This window comes from Orcinus orca, chromosome 8 (genome assembly GCF_937001465.1).
Source record: "Orcinus orca chromosome 8, mOrcOrc1.1, whole genome shotgun sequence".
Lineage (NCBI taxonomy): Eukaryota > Metazoa > Chordata > Mammalia > Artiodactyla > Delphinidae > Orcinus > Orcinus orca.
Window position 1 is genome coordinate 45,505,027 of NC_064566.1, and position 21,516 is coordinate 45,526,542.

The 21,516-nt window shown below is 35.5% G+C and overlaps 1 protein-coding gene across 7 annotated transcripts in view; it reads left to right on the top strand.

Moving 5' to 3' along the window:
* The window catches only part of SBF2 (SET binding factor 2), a 457,341-nt gene that overhangs the window by 196,106 nt on the left and 239,719 nt on the right, over window positions 1-21,516 (top strand). For all 7 annotated transcript variants that reach the window (XM_049713585.1, XM_049713586.1, XM_033404541.2 and 4 more), the window contains one exon: window positions 6,731-6,868. In XM_049713585.1, coding sequence (XP_049569542.1) covers window positions 6,731-6,868 — 138 coding nt within the window. The remainder of the gene's footprint in view (window positions 1-6,730; window positions 6,869-21,516) is intronic.

The window sequence follows — 21,516 nt, forward strand, 5'->3', positions numbered from 1 at the left end:
TTTGATTTGAGAAATCAGTAAAGTTGGTTGAGTTGGAACTAACATAAAGAGATTTAGTTTAATCCTTACTGAAAACCTATAGTTTCATTTAAATTATGTGAAAATGTATAGTTGTTATTCTATGGTGTATAGCTTTTAGTACCGTTTGCCAAGCCTGATGAGCAGCTGTGATAATGAATGACAGACCTCTAAGAGAATGCGATTATTTGCTATTAATTCACAGAACTGATTCACTTTATATCAGAAGACTTGTTTGTCGAATGAGTAGACCTGATGACACAGGCTCTGTATCATTATATTATTTCATACCCAAGCTCAGACACGAGTATTTTGAAAGACACTTCTGGGTTTTGTTAAACCCAGAAGTTTAACCTGTTAAAACTCCCTGGTTCTGCCAAAGATTATACCTTTCTGCTACCTAAGTAGCTTAAGCCAAGGCTAGTTACACATTAACACTCATTCTTACTAGAATAGCAAGTCTCATACTTTGGGAGTCTCACACTTTATACTCTCACAGATGACTGAGAATCTGCAAAGAGTTTTGTTTATGTAGTTTTATCAATTTTAGTGTTAGAACTGACAACTAGAAAAATTTAAGCTATTTATTTATTTTAAAAAGGACAGGAAACCATTGCATATTAAATAGCATATTTTTTGAAAAAATAACTGTACTTTCCATAACAAAAAAGATAGGGAAAAGAATGGTACTGTTTTATATTTTTGTAAATATCATTGATATTGGCTTAATAAAAGACAGCTGGATTCTCATACCTGCTTCTACATTCATGCTTTTACAGTACATTGTTTTGGTTGAAGTATATGAAGAAAATCAGGTCTCACGAATATGTAGTTGGAAAGAGGAGTATTTTTATAGCCTTTTCAGATACTTATGGAAACTCTTGTTTGAATACTACACCAACACTCAACAAATAATAATATCTTAAAGGCTAGTTGCAATGTGAGATATATAAATGCATCAATGAACTTTTTTTTACTCTGCTACGATAAAATATATTGGTTGGCTTTGCACTTTGAAAGATCTTTTATCCATGCATGATTTTATAACATCATGCATTAGTCACTTGGCAAATAGGGATCAATGAGTTATGCAGATATTCCAAATGTTGACACATACAGTATTTAAAATATTACATTAGTTAATAATACTGTCATATTAATCAGGAATGCAAAGCTGTCAGGCTCATGATGGTGCTTGAAAGTTCATTTTATCATTGGTAACAGTCTCAGATCTGTATCTTGAAGTGACAGGCCCATTTCATTCATTTGAGACAATGTCTACCAAATACATAAGACTATATAAACATGTTTGTCAGTTATTCTTTCAAGTAAAAAATGGTGTTCTTGGGGGAAAAAAGAGAACAGTTCAGCTCACAACTTAAACATCTACACAAGTAGTTTTTTGCTAAACAACTATAATACTTCTGTATGCAGCAAAAGTGCTTTATGTGTATTTACTCTTTGAAACAGAATACTGTATACTCAAGGGTCAAGTTACAATGAAATTAAAATGTTTATTGCTTCATCAAGGAAATTATTAACAGAAACTTTTTTTTTTTTAAACTGCAAACGTGCATGTAGCTTTGAAGAATACAGTGACTACAAGTATAGTTTGGTGCTGCTGCATTGATTACTGTTAAGTTACCAGCAACTTTACCCACCATTACTTTTCCACCATTAATGTAAATGTCGACAAAGTGAAAGAAACAACCAGTTCTTAGTACTAATATGATAATAGTTTTGACCACCGGGACTCCTGTGATTCTGTGTACCACACTTTGAGGGCTACTTTTCTAGAATGAAAAAGGCTTATGGTGGCCACGGGAAAGCCAAAGATGTAAAGTCATGGATAAATGAATTGTTGAGGGTGAAATATACATGTAAACAAATTGACAAGTCAACTTTTCTGTACCATGTTAGTAAAATATATAAGTTTAGTGCTATATATAGGAAGAAAAGCTTATTATAATTATTTATTATAATAAGAATGTATAAAATCATTTGGAACACATGAGTGGAACTGCTTGATTCTTTGGTTTGGAGGGGGCTAGAGAAACTGGGGCGCTTCAGAGAAGACGTCACAGAATAAGTGAAACTGAAGTGCTCAATAAATATTTGTTCAATGAATTACTATTTCAAAACACAAATGTAGTAGAGAAAAATAGTTTCACTTAACTAATTAATGTGTCCTTAAGGTTTTCATGCTATTTCTTTATGTATTCCTTATGATGTCTGCTCAAGGAAATGAGTCTGGTAGAATTTTTCATTTGGTAGAGAAGCTATGAACTTGATTAATGTGTCTCTCTAAATGTAGGAAGTCATCCAAATATTACTTTTTTGATGTCTCTTTAGACTGAGTCAAGGAGTCAATGAGGCAATGAAAGGAGAGGCAGGAAAAAACTAGTAAAGAAGGGGAAAGAAAGTGTTATAGCTGTGATGATAGAAACTAAGGTTAGGTCAAAGGGGGTAATAATCATAATAACTAACACTTACCACGGAATTATATGGCAAAGGCTATTCTGAGTACTTTTCATGTGTTACCTTGTATGATCGTCCCAAGAGTACTAGTAGATAGGTTCTAATATTCTGCCTTTTACAGATGAGGAAACTAAGGCACTGAGAGGTTAAATAAAGTGCTCCAAATTACACAGTTATTAAGCAGGGTAACAGAAGGCAATCTGGCACAGAGAGCTGCTGTATTGGTGAGCTCCTTTCTATTTCTATTCCATCTCTTCAGCAATATTGTTATCCAGATATTTTTTCTTCATGTTTTTAGAGATAGACTTTACTTTTTAGAATACTTTTAGATTCACAGCAAAATTGAGCAGGAAGTACGAAGAATTCACATATATTCTCTGTTCCCCAAACGCACAACTTTCCACAATATCAGTATGCCCCACCACAGTGGTACATTTGTTACAGTCAATGAATGAACTTACATTGGTCACATCATTATCAACCAAAGTCTGTAATTCACCTTAGGTTTCACTCTTAGTGTACATTCTAAAGGTTTTGAAAAATGCATAATAAAATGTATCCACAGTTACGGTATTATACAGAATAGTTTCACTGCTCTAAAAAGCCTCTAAGTTCTGCCTATTTATGTCTCCCCAACCCCAGGCAACTACTAATCTTTTTGCTCTCCATAGCTGTGCATTTTCCAGAATGTTAAGTAGTTGGAATTATACCACATGTAGCCATTTCAGACTGGTGTGTTTCACTTAGTAATGTGCATTTACGTTTCCTCCATGTTTTTTCATGGCTTGATAGCTCATTTCTTTTTAGCACAATAAAGTATTCTGTCACCTGGATGTGCCTTCACCTACTGAAGGACATCTTGGTTACTTCCAAGTTTTGGCAATTATGAATAAAGCTGCTATAAACATCCATGTGCAGGTTTTTGTGTGAACATATGTTTTCAACTCCTTCGGGTAAATAGCTGAATTGTATGGTAAGAGTATGTTTACTTTTGTAAGAAACTGGTGCACTGTGTTCCAAAGTGGCTGTACCATTTTGCATTCCTACCAGTGATAAATAAGAATTCCTGTTGCTCTACATTCTTGCCAGCATTTGGCATTGTCATTGTTTTGTATTTTGGCCATTCTAATAGATATGTAATGGTATCTTGTTGTTTTAATTTGCTTCCTTTATGAAATATGATATTGAACATCTTTTCATTTGCTTATTTGCCACCTTTATATCTTTTTTGGAGAGGTATCTATTCAGATCTTTTGCCCCCTTTTTAATTGGGTTGTTCACTTTCTTATTGTTGAGTTTTAAAAACTCTTTGTATGTTTTAGATGACAGTACATTATCAGATATGTGTTTTGCAAATATTTTCTCCCAGTCCTTAGCTTGTCTTCTCATTTTCTTGACAGTGTCTTTCACAGAGCAGAAGTTTTAAATTTTAATGAAGTCTAGCTTATCAATTATTCCTTTCCTGGTTCATGATTTTGGTGTTGTATCGAAAAAGTCATTGCCAAAACAAAGATCACCTAGGTTTTCTCCTTTGTCATCTTCTAGAAGTTTTATAGTTTTGTGTTTTACATTCAGGTGTATGGTCCACTTTGAGTTAATGTTTGTGAAGAGTGTAAGGTCTGTGTCTAGATTCATTTTCTTGTATATGAATATCTAGTTGGTCTAGTACCATTTGTTGAAAAGACTATTTTTTCTCCATTGTATTGCTTTTGCTCTGTTGTCAAAGTTCAGTTGATTATACTTGTGTGGTCTGTTTCTGGGCTTACCATTCTGCTTAATTGATCTATTTGTCTTTTCGTTGACCGGTACCACACTGTCTTGATTACTGTAGCTTTATAATAAGTCTTGAAGTCAGATAGTGTCATTCTTACAACTCTGTTTTCCTTCAATATTGAGTTGGCTGTTCGGGGTCTTTTACCTCTCCATATAAACTTTAACATTAGTTTATCAACATCCATAAAATAACTTGCTGGAATTTTGTTTGGGATTGCATTGAATCTGTAGATCACACTGGGAAGAATTGAAACTTGACAATATTGAGTCTTCCTATTGATGAACATTGGAATTGCTCTCTCTTTCTCTCTACTTAGTTCTTTGATTTCTCATCAGAGTTTTGTGATTTTTCTTATATAGATCTTGTACATAATTTATTAGATTTATACCTAAGTATTTCATTTTTGGGGGTGCTAATGTATGAAGATGGTATTGTGTTTTTAATTTCAAGTAACAGTTGATTGTTGGTGTATATAGGAAAGCAGTTGGCTTTTGTATATTAACTTTGTATCCTGGAAACTTGCTGGAATTGTTTATTACTTTCAGGTTTTCTACATAGACAGTCATGTCATTTGGGAACAAAGACAGTTACACATCTTCCTTCCTAATCTGTAAACCTTTTATTTCCTTGTTTTGGCTAATTGAATTAACTAGGACTTTCAGTGCAATTTAGAAAAGGTGGGGTAATAGGTGACATCCTTGCCTTGTTCCTAATCGTAGCTAGAAAGCTTCTAGTTTCTTATGATTAAGTATGATGTTATCTGTAGGTTTTTGGTGAATGTTCTCTGTCATGTCAAGGAACTTCCCCTCTATGCTTAGTTTGCTGAGAGTTTTTATCATGAATGGGTGTTAGATTTTCTCAAATGCCTTTTCTGTATCTATTGATATGATCATGTACTTTTTCTTGTTTAGCTTCTTGATGTGATTAATTGACTTTCAATGTTGAACCAGCCCTACATACCCAAAATGAATCTTATTTGGTCATGGTTTGTAATTCTTTTCATACATTGCTACATTCAATTTGCAGATATTTTGTTGAGGATTTTTGCATCTGCATTCATGAGAGATATTGATGTATAGTTTTACTGTAATTTCTTTTTCTGGTTTTGGCATTGGGGTAATGCTGGCTTTATGGAATAAGTCAGGAAGTATTTCTTTGGCTTCAGTCTTCTGGAAGAGATTGTAGAGAATGTTTTAGTTTCATCCTTCAGTGTTTGGTAGAATTCACCATGCACCCATTGTGGCATGATACTTTCTATTTTGGAAGATTATTAATTATTGATTCATTTTCTTTAATAGATATAGGCCTATTCAGATTGTCTACTTGTTGTGTGTCTTATCAGATTATATCTTTCAAGAAATTGGTTCATTTCATCTAGATTATCAAATTTGTGGGCACAGAGTTATGCATAGTATTCCTTTATTATCTTTTTAATGTCCACAGGATCTATAGTGATGTCCTGTCTTTCATTTCTGATATTAGTAATTTGTATCTTCTTTTTTATTTTTATTTTGTCTGGCTAGAGACTTGTTGATTTTAATGTTTTTTTCAGAACTAGCTTTAGGTTTTGTTGCTTTTCTCTATTGATTTCCTGTAATAGATTTCACTGATTTCTGCTCTAACTTTATTATTTCTTCCCTTCTGTTTACTTTGGATTTAATTTGCTCTTCTTGTTTCTAGTTTCCTAAGATAGAACTTAGATGACTGATTTTAGATTTTTCTTCTTCTCTATGAATTCAGCGCTATAAAATTCCCTCTAAGCACTGCTTTTGCTGAATCCTACAAATGTTAAGCTGTACTTTCATTTTCATTTAATTAAAAATATTTGAAAATTTCTTTTGAGATTTTTGTCTTTGATCCATGTATTACTTAGAAGTGTGTTGTTTAATCTCTGAGTATTTGGGGATTTTCCAGCTATCTTTCTGTAATTGATTTTTAGTTTAATTTTATTGTGGTCTGGGACATGCATTATATGATTTCTGTTCTTCTAAATACATTAAAGTGTATTTTATAGCCCAGAATGTGGTCTGTCTTGATGAACAAGATGTCTTTTTCATTGTACTGAATTGAAGAGTCTTAGATTAATGACGATATTTTAAAATAATTCTGTTTTCTGTCCATGGTAGGTACTGAGCACTTTATCTTCAACTTATTTCATGATTTGTTCTAATGGTGAAAAGTTTTCATCTTAGTGCTCTGTTCCTACATGTGCCAACCCTGGTCTCAGAATGAGTGGCGTCTGTGGAAAATCTAGGCTGTCTTCATAAAATGCATATGCATATTAGTGAAAGTATTCTACATCATAAATCTGCAAGTGATTTTTGAAAAATATTGGCTGAAGTAACATATCACATCTGGAATTTTTTTAAATGGGGAGACATTTCTCAGGGATTTATAACTAATAAATTTACCTTATACTTTTAAGATGTGACAATTTTTTTTTTTTTCTATCTCCTTTAGTTTTGTCAGCCTGGAGGGTGGCAGCTGTCCAGAGAGAGGAAGCAGCCAACGTTTTTTGTGGTGGTCCTGACAGATATTGACTCAGATCGACATTACTGCTCATGCCTAACCTTTTATGAGGCAGAGATCAATCTTCAGGTACAGCAACTTTTCTAGCCAAATTATAGCCAAAGAGACACCATTTAGGAATCTTTTTATTATGCCATATTTGTTTTTGTTAGAATAGCAAGTTTGAGTTCTATGAGCTACTTTAAAATGACTGAGGTACTATATTGTTGAAGAAGAGAGCAAGAAGGTAAAGTTATTGTCCAGGTTTAATTGTTCTTCTTTAAAATATTGTTCATAATCTGCATACTTCTAAGAATCGCATCTCTGCAAATTGGTTTATTAAGAAGATTTGTGTCCTCTCATGATGAACCTGTGGTTTTTCCCTTTCAGTCTTTCTCCTGAGGTTTCTTTCACAGAATATAGAGCATTTAATCAGAATGTTTATAAATCACTTATCACAATGCTTGATATTATTTTTTAAGTGCTGAAGTAACTGTTAACTCATTATTATTAGTGGTGGTAGTATCAAAATGATGGGACTGACATTAATAGGCTAGAACTATAGAAATTAAAAATACTGGGTCTTTCAGAGAATTAGCTGGGTTTCTCTCAGTTTCAAACAACTGGATCTACTGTCTCTAATTTATTCAGAAAAGGATTTATGAGAAAGTATTGGGTAGTTTATGTAATTTCATGGGTAAGGGGTAAGCAGGGAACCAGTTCTGTTTACTAGGAACTGCCTAGCTTGGGGCTGTTCATGCTTTTTCAACCTTTTATTACTATGATGTTGGGTACCAGACAATACAGCCTTCACAATAATCACACTAAAAAAATCCGTTCTCCCATGTGTAGCCACTGTCACACATTGGTGACTTCTGCTTTAAGTGTCATATGGGTTGTTTCCTTGTGTCAGATTGCATGCAGATCCCCCCCCAAAGGAATCAGAAAAACTTTGTTGTTGTTGTTATTTGTTTGTTTGTTTTGCTTTCAAGGCCCTATAGTATGAGAAGGAAACTTTAAAACAGTTTGCAGGATGTTGAGTGAGCCAATTGCATTATCATCTGCTATGCTTTCTGCTACATACAGATGAATGAGTATCACCACCAGGGAAAAGGATTGGCTTGCTTTCTGAAATGACCTCACAAAGGAGCATTTGTTATTTTTGTTATTTTAATTAAATGCCAAGATCTGAATTTTCTGGATGCAGAAATTTCATTTTTCAGTACAAGAGGAGACAAACCACCTCTCATGGTACAGACTCACATTATCCAAGTTCATTAGACTGATGTATTAAAACCAGCATGCTAGCTTTTTAATTTACAGTGATAAGTTAAAAGGTTATATAGAACAAAATATACATTATCTATATTATCAGCACATTTTCTCCTTGTTGTCAGATCTTTGTGGGAAGCCGTATCAAAATCAGAAGCATTTTGATTGTGGAATCAAACTAAGGAATATTTGATGTAAATATTTAACACCTGCCAGATTAACACAGCCCATTGTTTATACAGTTGACCCTTGAACAACATGGGCTTGAACTGCACGGGTCCACTTATACACAGATCTTTTTCAGTAACTATATACTACAGTACTGCATGATCCATAGTTGGTTGAATACGTGGATGCAGAGGGCCAACCGTAAAGTTAATATGTGGATTTTCGACTGCACAGTGGGGTCGGCGCCCCTAAACCCTGCATTGTTCGGGGCCAACTGTTTTTGAAATTAGGGCTTATGTTGTCAATTCAGACAGAGAACTTAGATGTCTATGATTCTAGTCATTTCTGTCCTGATTAGTGTTCGGGTGGATGTTGCTAACAAATAGCCAATCGAATTCCCATTTTGGTCAATTCAGTCTAAATAAGAATGTTCTCTTGTTGAGAGCCTTGCTATCTTTTTCAGGTGACCTTTCATTTCTCTGTTGATCTTTTGAACATAAGTCAGTGCTGAGAAGGCAGTATTTTCTTTTATTTCCATATTCTTGAGGGTACCTCTTTACAACTCCCTAGAATTATCTAATGAAACTGTGATTATTTGGGTTCTTTTTCTTCTCTCCATCATTACCAACCCCTTACCCCCCAAATAAACTCACAGAAAAGTAATACATTAAGACAATGTAGGGGGTTCCAGTCCAAGATGGTGACATAGGAAGCTTCTGAACTCACTCCTATGGACACACTGAATCCACAGCTACACATGGAGAAATTTCTCCTGAAAGAAATCCAGAAACTAGCTGAGCAATTCCTATATAGCAGGCAAACGAGAACATACCCACACTGAAGTGAGTAGAAAAGGCTGAGATGCAGTCTCACCATAAATGTCCCCTGGCAGAGAGACGTGCAATTGAGAAGCAACTTACAACTTCCAGCTCCTCCCCTGAGGTGCGAAGGGTTTGGACCCTGCATCTAGCCCCCATCTGTTTAGACTTCCACTTGAGGTAAGGACCCAAAAACACCTAGCTCTGAAAAACAATGGGGCTTTTATTCATGAGACCCACCGGACTATAACAAGCAAAGAGTTCTTAATGGGTTTTCAAGGATTTGCTGTGGCTCAGCACGGAGGAAGCAGGGAGAAACACCCATCTCTCAGTCTGCCTGAAAAAATCCTGTTTGCCTACTTTTTTTTTTTTTTTTTTTAACGGTACGCGGGCCTCTCACTGTTGTGGCCTCTCCCGTTGCGGAGCACAGGCTCCGGACGCGCAGGCTCAGCAGCCATGGCTCACAGGGCCAGCCGCTCCGCGGCATGTGGGATCTTCCCGGATCGGGGCACGAACCCGTGTCCCCTGCATCGGCAGGCGGACTCTCAACCACTGCGCCACCAGGGAAGCCACGTGTTTGCATACTTTAAAAGCTACTGCCTGAGGGTCAGGTTTCTAACTTAGCACACATCTAGGAGCTAATTTTGATTCTCTTTGGAGACCAGGGATCTGGCAGGTGCCATCTCTGTTCCCTCTCTAGCCTGCTCCCGCTCACTGGTTTCTTCTTGGAAAGAGCTTGTGCACATGTCTGGCGCCCCAGATTTTGCAGCTGCTTCCCAAGGGACACACCCTTTTAAACCTTTGACTCTGTGGCCAACAGGACTTGAGCTCCCAGGTCCCACAGGATTGTAGCAAACGAAGTTCTTAACTGGCTATCCCCCAAGGCTCAGCACAGAGGGAGCAGACAGTAACACCCATCTCCCAGTCTCCACTGAAAGATACATATTTGCATACATTAAAAGCTGCTACCTGAAGGTCTGGCTTCCAATCCACCTGAATCTAGGTGCTGACTATGATCCTTCCCTTTGGAACACTATCAGGTATTGGTATACCCTCAACAATGGTGAGCACTAAGAATAAAGTAGGCTGCTTGGACCATCATAAAGATTTGAGAGACAACCAAGAGCTAGGGCAGGTTTGAATAATAAGGTTCATCTCCTACAAGAGGCCACTCCTTCAGGACTAGGAGAGGTAGATGTTTTAAATAATGCATAGAAACCAACACAGAGAGTCAAGGAAAATGAAGAAATAGGAATATGTTCTAAATGAAAGAACAAGGTAAAACCTCAGAGAAAGACCTTAATGAAGTGGAGATAAGTGATTTACCTGATAAAGAGTTTAAAATAATGGTCATAAAGATGCTGAGCTCAGGAGAAGAATGGATGAGCAAAGTAAGAATTTCAACAAAGAAATAGAAAGTGTAAGAAAGTACCAAATAGAAGTCACAGAGCTGAAGAGTATAATAAGTGAACTGAAGAATACAATAGAGGGGTTCAATAGCGCGCTACATGACACAGGAGAGAGGATCAGTTTACATGAGGACAGGACAGTGGAAATCATCTAATTAAAACAGAAAAATGAAAAAAATGGAAAAGAATAAAGATAGCTTAAGGGACTTATGAGATAACATCAAGCAAACCAGCATTCGCATGGTAGGGGTCCCAGGAGGAGAAGAGAAAGAGAAAGGGGCAGAAAACTTACAAGAAGAAATAATGGCTGAAAACTTTCCTAACCTGGGGAAAGAAACAGATATTCAGATCCAGGAAGCCCAGAGAGTTCCAAATAAGATGATCCCAAAGAGACCAACACCAAGACACATTATAATTAAAGTGTCAAAAGTTAAAGACAAAGAGAGAATCTTAAAACAGCAAGAGAAAAATAACTGGTTCATAAAAGGGAACCCTGATAAGACAATGATCAGAATTTTCAGCAGAAGCTTTGCAGGCCAGAGAAGAGTGGCAAGATTTATTCAGAGTGCTGAGAGAAAAAAAAGTGTCCATTAAGAATATTCCACCTGGGGCTTCCCTGGTGGCACAGTAGTTGAGAGTCCGCCTGCCGATGCAGGGGACACGGGTTCGTACCCTGGTCTGGGAAGATGCCACATGGTGCGGAGCAGCTGGGCCCGTGAGCCATGGCCACTGAGCCTGTGCATCCGGAGCCTGTGCTCCGCAACGGGAGAGGCCACAACAGTGAGAGGCCCGCGTACCATAAAAAAAAAGAATATTCCACCTGGCAAGTTGTCCTTCAGAGTCGAAGAAGAGAAGAAAGAGTTTTGCAGACAAGCAAAAGCTAAAGAAGCTAATCACCACTAGACTGGCTTTACAGGAAATGTTAAAGGGACTTCTTTAAGCTGAAATGAAAAGGTGCTAATTAGTAACAGGAAAACATATGAAAGTATAAATCTCACTTGTAATGGTAAATATATACTAAAATAAAGATAAAGAATTTGAAACAGCAAGGAAACAACAAATTGACAGTAGTAAATACATAATTAATTTAAATGTAAAATGACTAAATTTTCCAATCCAAAGATGTAGAGTGTCTGAATAGATTAAAAAAAACAAAAAGACCTAGAACAAAACTCACTTCAGCTTTAAGGACACACATTGACTGAAAATGAAGGGTAGAAAAAGATACTTCACGCAAATGGAAATCAAAAGAAAGCTAGGGTAGCTATACTTAATATAAGACAAAATGACTTTAAACTAAAAACTGTAATAAGAGACAAGGATAGTCATTGTATAATGATAAAGTAGTCAACTCATCAAGAGAGTATAACACTTGTAAATATTTATGCATCTATTATCAGAGCACCTAAACATATAAAGCAAATCTGAAGGTAAAAATTGATAGCAATACAATAATAGTAGAAGACTTAAGGACCCCACATTTAACAATGGATAGATCATCCGGACAGAAAATCAATACAGAAAACTGGATTTAAACAGTATGTGAGACCAGGTGGACCTAACAGACGTATATAGAATCTTCCATGCAACAGCAGCTGAATAAACATACTTCTCAAGCACATGTGGGACATTCTTCAGGATAGGTAATGTGTTAGGCCACAAAACAAGTCAATAAATTTAAGAAGATTGAAATCATATCAAGCTTCTTTTCCAGCCACAAAAGTATAGTACTAGAAATCAATTACAAGAAGAGAACTGGAAAATTTACAAATATGTGGAGGTTAAACAACATTCTATTGAATGGGTCAAAGAATAAACTAAAAGGAATAAAAAAAATACCTTAAGACAAATGAAAATGCAAATACAGCATACCAGAATTTATTGGCTAAAGCAAAAGCAGATATAAGGGGGAAATTTATAGCAGTTAACACCTACATTAAGAAAAGAGTAAAATCTCAAATAAGCAACTTAAGTTTATACCTGAAGGAGCTAGAAGAAGAACAAACTAAGCCCAAAATTAATAGAATGAAGGAAATAACAAATATCAGAGTGGAAATAAATGAAACAGAGTAAAAAGACAATAGAAAAAAACCCAGTGAAACAAAGAGTTGTTTTTTTTTTTGGAAAGGTAAATCGACAAACCCTTAGCTATACTCAGCAGGATAAAAAGGGAAAGGACTCAAATAAAATTAGAAATGAAAGAGGAAATGTTAGATTTGATACCACAAAAATACAAAGACTCATAAGACTACTATGAAAAAACACACACCAACAAATTGGACAACCTAGAAGAAATGAATAAATTCCTACTAACATACAACCTACCAAGTCTGAATTATGAAGAAATATAAAATATGAACAGAACAATAGTAGTAAAGATATTAAATTGGTAATCAAAAACATCCTACCAAGGAAAAATCGAGGACCAGATGGCTTTACTTGTCAATTCTGCTACACATTTAAAGAAGAATTAATAACAATCCTTCTCAAATTCTTCCCCCACCAAAAAAAGAGAAGAGGAGGAAACACCTTCAAACTCATTTTACAAGGCCAGCATTACACTGATACCAAAGACAGACATGGGCACTACAAGAAAAGGAAACTACAGGCCCTGATGAACATAGATGCAAAAATTCTCAACAAAATAAAGGCAAACCAAATTCAGCAATACATTAAGAGGATCATACACCATGATCAAGTGGGATTTATTCCTGGATGCAGGGTTCAACATATGCAGATCAATGAATGTGATCCACCACATTAACAAAATAAAAGGATGAAATTCATATGATCTTCTTAATTGATGCAAAGAAATCTGTCAAAATTCAACATCCATTCATGATAAAACTCTCAACAAACTGCGTATAGAGTGAACATACTTAAGCATCATAAAAGCCCTTTATGACAAGTCCACAGCTAACATCATACTCAGTGGTGAAAAGCTGAAAGTTTTTCCTCTAAGATCCAGTACTAGTCAAGAATGCCCACTCTTGCTACTGTTATTCAACATAGTATTGGATGTCCTGGCTAAAAGAATTTGTCAAGAAAAAGAAATATAAGCCATTCAAGTCAGAAAGGAAGAAATAAAACTGTCTCTATTTGTTGATGACATGATATTACATATAAAAAATCCTAAAGACTACAAAAAAACTGTTAGCACTAACAAAGGAATTCTGTAAAGTCGCAGGATACAAAATTGATAAACAAAAATCAATTGAGTTCCTATACACTAACAACAAATCATCAGGAAGAGAAATTAAGAATATAGTCCTATTTATAATTGCATGAAAAAGAATAAATACCTGGGTATAACTTTACCAAGGAGGTAAAAGATCTGTATCCTGAAAACTGTAAGACATTAATGAAATAAATTGAAGAAGACACATATAAATGGAAAGATACCCCATGCTAATGGATTGGAAGACATAACAATGTTGAAATGTCCATACAGCTCTAAGAAATTTACAGATATGGTGCAGTCCCTATCGAAAGTTCAGTGGCATATTTCACAGAAATAAAGAATCCTAAAATTCATATGGAACCACAAAATACTCTGAATAGCCAAAGTATTCTTGAGAAAGGAGGTTAAAGGTGGAGTCACACTTCCTAATATCAAAGTGTATTACAAAATTTTATTAATCAAACCGTATGGTATTGGCATAACAACAGACATGTAGATGAATAAAACAGAATACAGAGCCCAGAAATAAACCCATGTGTATATAGTCAATTAATTTGCAACAAAGGAGCCAAGGATATACAGTGGCAAAAAGATAGTCAATTTGATAAATGGTGTTTGGAAAATTGGACAGCTATATGCAAAAACAAACAAACAAAAAACCAGGATCCCTATCTTATGCCATACACAACAATAAATTCAAAATGGATTAAAGATTTGAATGTAAGGCCTGAAACTGAGTAAGTTCTAAAAGAAAACTTAAGGGGTGAGCTCCTTAACAAAGGTCTTGCCAATGACTTTCGGCAAAAATAAGTGGGACTGCATGAAACTAAAAGCCTTCTGCACAGCAAAGGAAACTATCAACAAAATCAAAAAGCAACCTGCTGAATGGGAGAAAATATTTGCAAACCACATATCTGTTAAGAGGCTAATATCCAAAATATATAAAGAACTCGTGCAACTCAATAGCAAAAAACCAAACCATCCAATTTTTAAATGGGAAAGGACTTGAATAGACATTTTCCCGAAGAAGTCATACAACAGGTACATAAAAAGGTGCTCAACATCACTAATCATCAGGGAAATGGAAATCAGCACCGTAATGAGATATCACCTCATACCTGTTAGAATGGCAGTTTTCAAAAAGATAAGAGGTAACAAGTGTAGTCAAGGCTGTAGGTAGAAGGGAACCCTTGTGAACTGTTGGTGGAAATGTGAATTGGTGCAACCACTATGGAAAATGGTATGGAGGTTCTTAAAAAAATTAAAAATAGAATTGCCTTATCCAGTAATCCCACTTCTGGGTATGTATCCAAAGGAAATGAAAACAGGGTATCGAAGAGTTATTTGCACTCCCATGTTCATTGCAGCATTATTCACAATAGCCAAGATATGGCAACAAGTTAAGTGTCCATCAATAGTTGAATGGATAAGGATGTTTTATATACATGCATAATACATATGCACAACAGATATATATTTCATACACACAATGGAACATTCAGTCATAAGAAAGAAGGAAATCCTACTGTTTATAACAACATGGATGGTTATGCTAAGTGAAATAAGTCAGAGGGTGACAAATACTGTATGGTATCATTTATATGTAGAATCTTAACAACAAAAAAGGTTAAACTCAAGAGAAATAGAGAGTGGAATGGTGGTCACCAGGGGCTGAAGCTTTCAAGAAATAGGGAGAGGTTGGTAAAAGAATACAGAGTTTCAGCCATAAGATTAGTAAGGTCTGAGGATCTCTAGTAAAACATGATGACTACAGTTGATAGCACTGTATTGTATGATTGAAATTTACTAAGAGTGTAGATCTTAAATGTTTTCATCTCCCCCCCACACACAAAAAAAGTATCTAAGGTGATGGATGTATTAAATAACTGGATGGAGGATACCTTTAACAGTGTATCCATATGTCATATCACCACTCTAAATATCTTAAAATGTTGTCAATTATACCTCTATAAACCTGATTAAAAAAAGACAGTTTAGCAGGTGTAAAGAGATTCTAGGAAGCCCAATTAAGCTTAACAGAAATCAATACAGGATGACATTATAGCAGGCATTTTTGGAGCGGTTCTAGGAATTCTTGGATATTTTTCAAACTTTTCATTTGGAAATAATTTCAAACTTACAGAAAAGTTACAAGAATATTGCAAACATCTATATACCCTTTACCTATGTTTGCCCATTTAAAATATTTTGTCCCATTTCTTTATTATCATAGATATTAATTCTCTTTAATAGACCCCTCTCCTTCCCTTACTCCCTCTTTCTCCTTACACACATACACACACACACACACACACACACACACACACACACACACACAGAAAGTTTTTTCAGAACAATTTGAGACAAATTTGTGTGCATCATTTCCCTTTGCCCTAAAGTCTTCAGTGTATGTTTCATAGGAATAAGTATTTTCTTATGTAAACATAGTATGGTTATCAATATCAGAAAATCAATATCAATATTATACCTTTATCTCATCTACCATCCATTCAATTTTGTCATTTGACCTAATGCTCTTTATGCTCCGCCCCCCCTTTTGGTCTTCCAGTACAGGATGTAATTTAAAATTCTGTATTGCATTTAATTATCTTTTGTCTGTCTTCATGTGGAATAGTTGCTCAGCCTTTGACATTTTCAAATAATGCAGGTCCCAATGCCCCTTTTAAATAGAATGCTTAATAGTTTTTGTTTTTCTGATGTCTCTCACTTTAGATTCAGGTTATACATCAGTAATTGGATTACTACCAACATTTGGAATACTAAGTGTATGTCCTACTAAGGGCACACATCTGGAAGTACACAATGTCTGTCTGCTACCCACCTGCCTTACTGATGCTGTTCTTTTTGAGTACCTAGTCTGGTGATTGTCAGATTATCTCCATTGTATAGTTGCTATTTTTTTTTCTTTGCTTGCAACTAATAAGCCATGACTGATAAGATACTTTAAGACTATGCAAATACTCTACTACTCATTAATTATCCCCCCTGCCAGATTCAGCATTTAGTGATGATTCTTGCCTGTGCCAATTTTTATTATGATGGTTGCAAAATGATTATTTTCCAACTATGCACACTCTCTACCTGTACCTTTACCAGTCAGCAGTTGACATTTTACGTTTTCTGTCTTGTCTATCTATGTGAGTTATAGATTCATGTATTCCAGTTTCTTTTTCTTCAGTAGTATATAATTAATGGTTTTTACTGTTTTAATGCACAGATTGTCCAAGATTTGACCAGTGGGCAACCCTTCAGAGTGGTTCCTGTGTTCTCTTGACAAGCCCCATCAGGGTTTTTTTTTTTAGCATTTTTAAACTTCCTTGCATAACAAGCTGATCCAGGATCATCTTTTTCCTTCCCTTCCTCAGCCTTGAAATCAGCCAATTCTCCAAGGAGCCCTGGCTCATTTGAGTATGGAATAATATTAAAAACCAAGATTAGGGGCTTCCCTGGTGGTGCAGTGGTTGAGAGTCCACCTGCCAATGCAGGGGACACGGGTTTGTGCCCCGGTCCGGAAGATCCCACATGCCACAGAGCTGCTAGGCCCGTGAGCCATGGCCGCTGAGCCTGCGCGTCTGGAGCCTGTGCTCCACAACGGGAGAGGCCACAACAGTGAGAGGCCCGCGTACCGCAAAAAAACAAAACAAAACAAAACAAAACAAAAACAAAAAACAAGATTAGGGTTCTTGTATATTTGGAATCAATGTTTCAAAATTATTTTTCTTTTTAGCTCAGATATTTTCCTATTTGCCATTTTAACTGGACCAAAACATTGTAATTTATTTAGTATTTACAGTCACCTTACAGAAAGTTAGTGTCTGCTTCATATGAGTTTTTTAAGATTCTGAAAATGTAAATAAGTTATAAGAGTTCTGGCTCCTATATAAGTTCGCTTAGGTAGTAGATGCTAGCCAGAATTATGTAACAGCTTTTCTGTATGAAGAACAGAGAGATAATATCTTCTGGAATTGGTCCAAAAATTGGTAAAAATAATGAGGTAATATTTGAAAAAGATAATATTAAAGCCCAGATGATGTTCCTTTCTAGGTCATCATTAATGTTGTTCCCATTTTCGATGTGAACAGTTAATTATGTACTTTAAAAAAAATGTGTTTTTCCATGCCGCAGAGCAACTGGGCCCGTGAGCCACAGCTACTGAGCCTGCGCGTCTGGAGCCTGTGCTCCGCAACAAGAGAGGCCGCGATAGTGAGAGGCCCGCGCGCCACAATGAAGAGTGGCTCCCGCTCGCCACAACTAGAGAAAGCCCTCGCACAGAAACGAAGACCCAACACAGACATAAATTAATTAATTTTTTTTTTTTTTTTTTTTTTGCGGTACGCGGGCCTCTCACTGTTGTGGCCTCTCCTGTTGTGGAGCACAGGCTCCAGACGTGCAGGCTCAGCGGCCATGGCTCACGGGCCCAGCCGCTCCGCGGCATGTGGGATCCTCCCAGACCGGGGCACGAACCCGTGTCCCCTGCATCGGCAGGCGGACTCTCAACCACTGCGCCACCAGGGAAGCCCTAAAAATATTTTTTAAAAATGTGTTTTTCTTTTATTTTTGGATCATATCATCAATTGAAAAATAGATCTTTTAATTCTCATTTTGTGTGAATTACTTCATACCAAATATACTATGGCACATTATTTGGAAGCCTAAAGAAGAGGAACTTAGGGATACAAACTATCCAAAGTATAATTGTGCAACTTTAAAAATGTTGGCTCTTATCTCTCTAAGATACAGTAACACTGTCAAAAATCACAAGCATTAAACTTTTGATAACATATTCCCGGAATTATCCAACTAGGCAATGTGATTATAAAATTTTTTAAGTAATCAGTAAAATATGATAGATGTGACGTTGCTTTATAGGACTTACCTTAAAAAATGATAGACCTGTCTAAATTTTTTATTTAGTTGTATCACTTTGGAGTCTTTTAATGTGTTTGTAAACGTGTTTATGAACCAATAATGATGCAGTTCAGACTAAAGACATTTTGGTATGTTAGCAAACGAAATGTGATCAAAGAAAAGGGGTGAAATGAATGAATGTACTTCGGAATAACATTGACATATATAGTAGGTGCACAATGAAGGTTTTATTTTCATTTTTTTATTATGGATATTCTGAAACAAATAGAAAATTTAAGTGAGTAGTATAATAAATCCCATTACACTTGACCCAGCTTTAAAAACTATCAGCATTTTGTCAATCTTTTAAAATCTAAATCCTTGATTTTTTTTTTTTTTTTTTTTTTTTTTTTAGGGAGAGACATTTAAAAGCAAACCCCAGATACCATATTTCACCTGCAAATATTTTAGTATGTATCTCTAACTGGTAAAATCTTCTTTAGATTACCAATCTGCCATTATAATTTTTAACAAAATTAATTACAATTTTGAATAACCCCTTAATATTATCTAATATCCAACTTACATATTTTTAAATTAAAAAAATTGTCTCAAAAATGTCTTGGTTTATTCAAACAAGTTCCACACATTGTATTTGGTTGATATTTCTTAACTTCTTTCTGTAACAGTCCCTCTTCTGGGGGTGGTAGAAGAACTGGGTCATTTGTCCTATGGAATGCTCTATATTCTGGATTTGGCTGATTAATTCTCCATGTTATTTTTTAACTTGTACCTCTACTCTCTATAGTTTCCATAAAGTAATATTTAGATCTAGAGGCTTAATTGGATTCACGTTCAATTTTTAAAGCAAAAATTGCACTGTACTTCCTATTGTGTTACATCAAGATGAACTTATTTTCTGGTTGTTCTACTTTTAGTAATTTATGATTGATTTGTGGGTTTGGGGTAGTGCCAGCCTTTGACTTAATCGTTTGGGATCTATTGATGATCATTGCCTAAATACATTATTTCAGTAGGAATTGCAAAAGATAATTTCCTCATACTATTATTCCTGCTGCATTTATTGACTGAAATTCAACTATTAAAAAGAACTTTCATTGACCACAGTTTGATAGAGAAGACAGTTGTTTCCCCTTATTTTTAAAAATTTTCAAAATAGTAGATTGGTACCCTAGCAATCTTCAGTAGTGACCAATTAAAAAATTATCATATGAACTCATGGATTTTTGTGTATTTGTTGAGTTTCATTCAGCTGCGATTTTTATTTATTTTGATTCTGTTAGTCTTTGACAGATTCTTTACTTTTTGACTAAGATGAATAGTCTTATTTTGTACATTTTTCTGGCCCAAATATAGAATGTCATTTCTCCAGGGAGTCCTGGTTTCCTTTACTAGAAAATAGTATTTAATAAGTTCTTGATTGTATAAATGAATTATGAACACTGGTATGATGCTTAGTACAGTGTCTGGCATGTAGAATATATGTTACAGTTATTGTTTTCTTTTATATTCTCATATTAATTAGCCTAGAACTGTGGTTCTTAAAGTGCGGTCCCTGGATCAGCAGTATCAGTATCACTGGGGAATTTCTTAGAAATGTAAATTCTCAGACCTGAATCAGAAATTTTACAGGTGAGACCCAAAAATCTATTTTAGCAAGCCCTCAGTGATTTTGTTGCACACTGAAGTGTGAGAACCACTGGTCCAAAGTAGAAGTTCCTAACTCATCTGGTGCAAATGGGCCACAGGCATGCTGAATATTTTCTTAGGGCAGCTGTAAAGCACCCTAGCTCCCAGCAGTCTTGTCCATTTTCTAATCTTTTCAAATCTTATTTTACTTTATGAAATGTGAGAATTAATGAAACAGATGTTAAGTATAATAATATATTTATGAAATAAACATTGTATTAACCTAGCCTCCTAAGGATATAGAACACAGGAATATATACATATTTCAGTTTTGTACATTTTCTGTCCCAAAATAGCTTGTGACAGCCTTTCTCAGCATGTGTTCTATAGGGCACTAGGTCCTCTTGATGCTCTGTAATAAAGAGGGTTTCAGTGGTCCAGTAAGTTGGAGAAATAATTTATATTATATCTCCTTTGCTTGGCATTGTAGAAATAATATTTGCATATCAAAGTCTGAAAAATCCTGCAGTAAAGAAACCTTTTTAACTTGGCTTTAACTTACTGTTTCCAAAATGTTTTGATTAGATCTTTTTGGCTAAGCAGTATCTGTTAGCTTCCAGCAGAAAACACTTTGGAAAATGCTGCCTTATGAGTATATATTTTTTTTAAAATTACGGACTATGCACCACTTAAAATTACGGAGCTTTCTGGGTGAATGTATAGTAACGCTACAAATGAATTTGTCCTACCTTTGGAATACTGTAGCACACAGGAGCTGCTGAAGGGGGAAATATCAGGATATTCTCTTTGCTAGAGGTAAACTGGATTCTGAGCTGAAGACTAGTGGCCTGATTTGTCTGAAGCCTTGTTATCCTAAAATTTGTATGTTTCATGTAGTCATTATTTTCCAGACCAATGCAAGGATAAACTAGGTTTTGTCATATAGACGTGTCAACATGATTAAGGGATTATTTGGCAAGAAATGAAGAAGTTTGCTGGGGGAACTGTAGACCTTACAGAATTTTGCAACTACTTAAAACTTATTTCCAATTTTGGAAAATCTTAAAGTCCTTAAATTGCTTAACTGAGGCAACTCTATATAATGGTACACTGTAATAAATTACTTACTTTTCAAAAAGGAAATGCAGAACTGGAAGTTTTTTACTTGCATAATTCCTTTCATCCTCCTTTTAAAATGAGTGTTTAACAAAATTTTGTAGGGAGAGTTAGTATGAAACAGTGTTGTTGAAAATGAACTTAGCACAGATGATATTGGGTGCAACTAGTCTTTTCAAGATAGAATAGACAGGAATCAAGCATCAGGAGTACAACAGAGATGAGACTGAAGTATTTGACCTGAGTGACAGGATA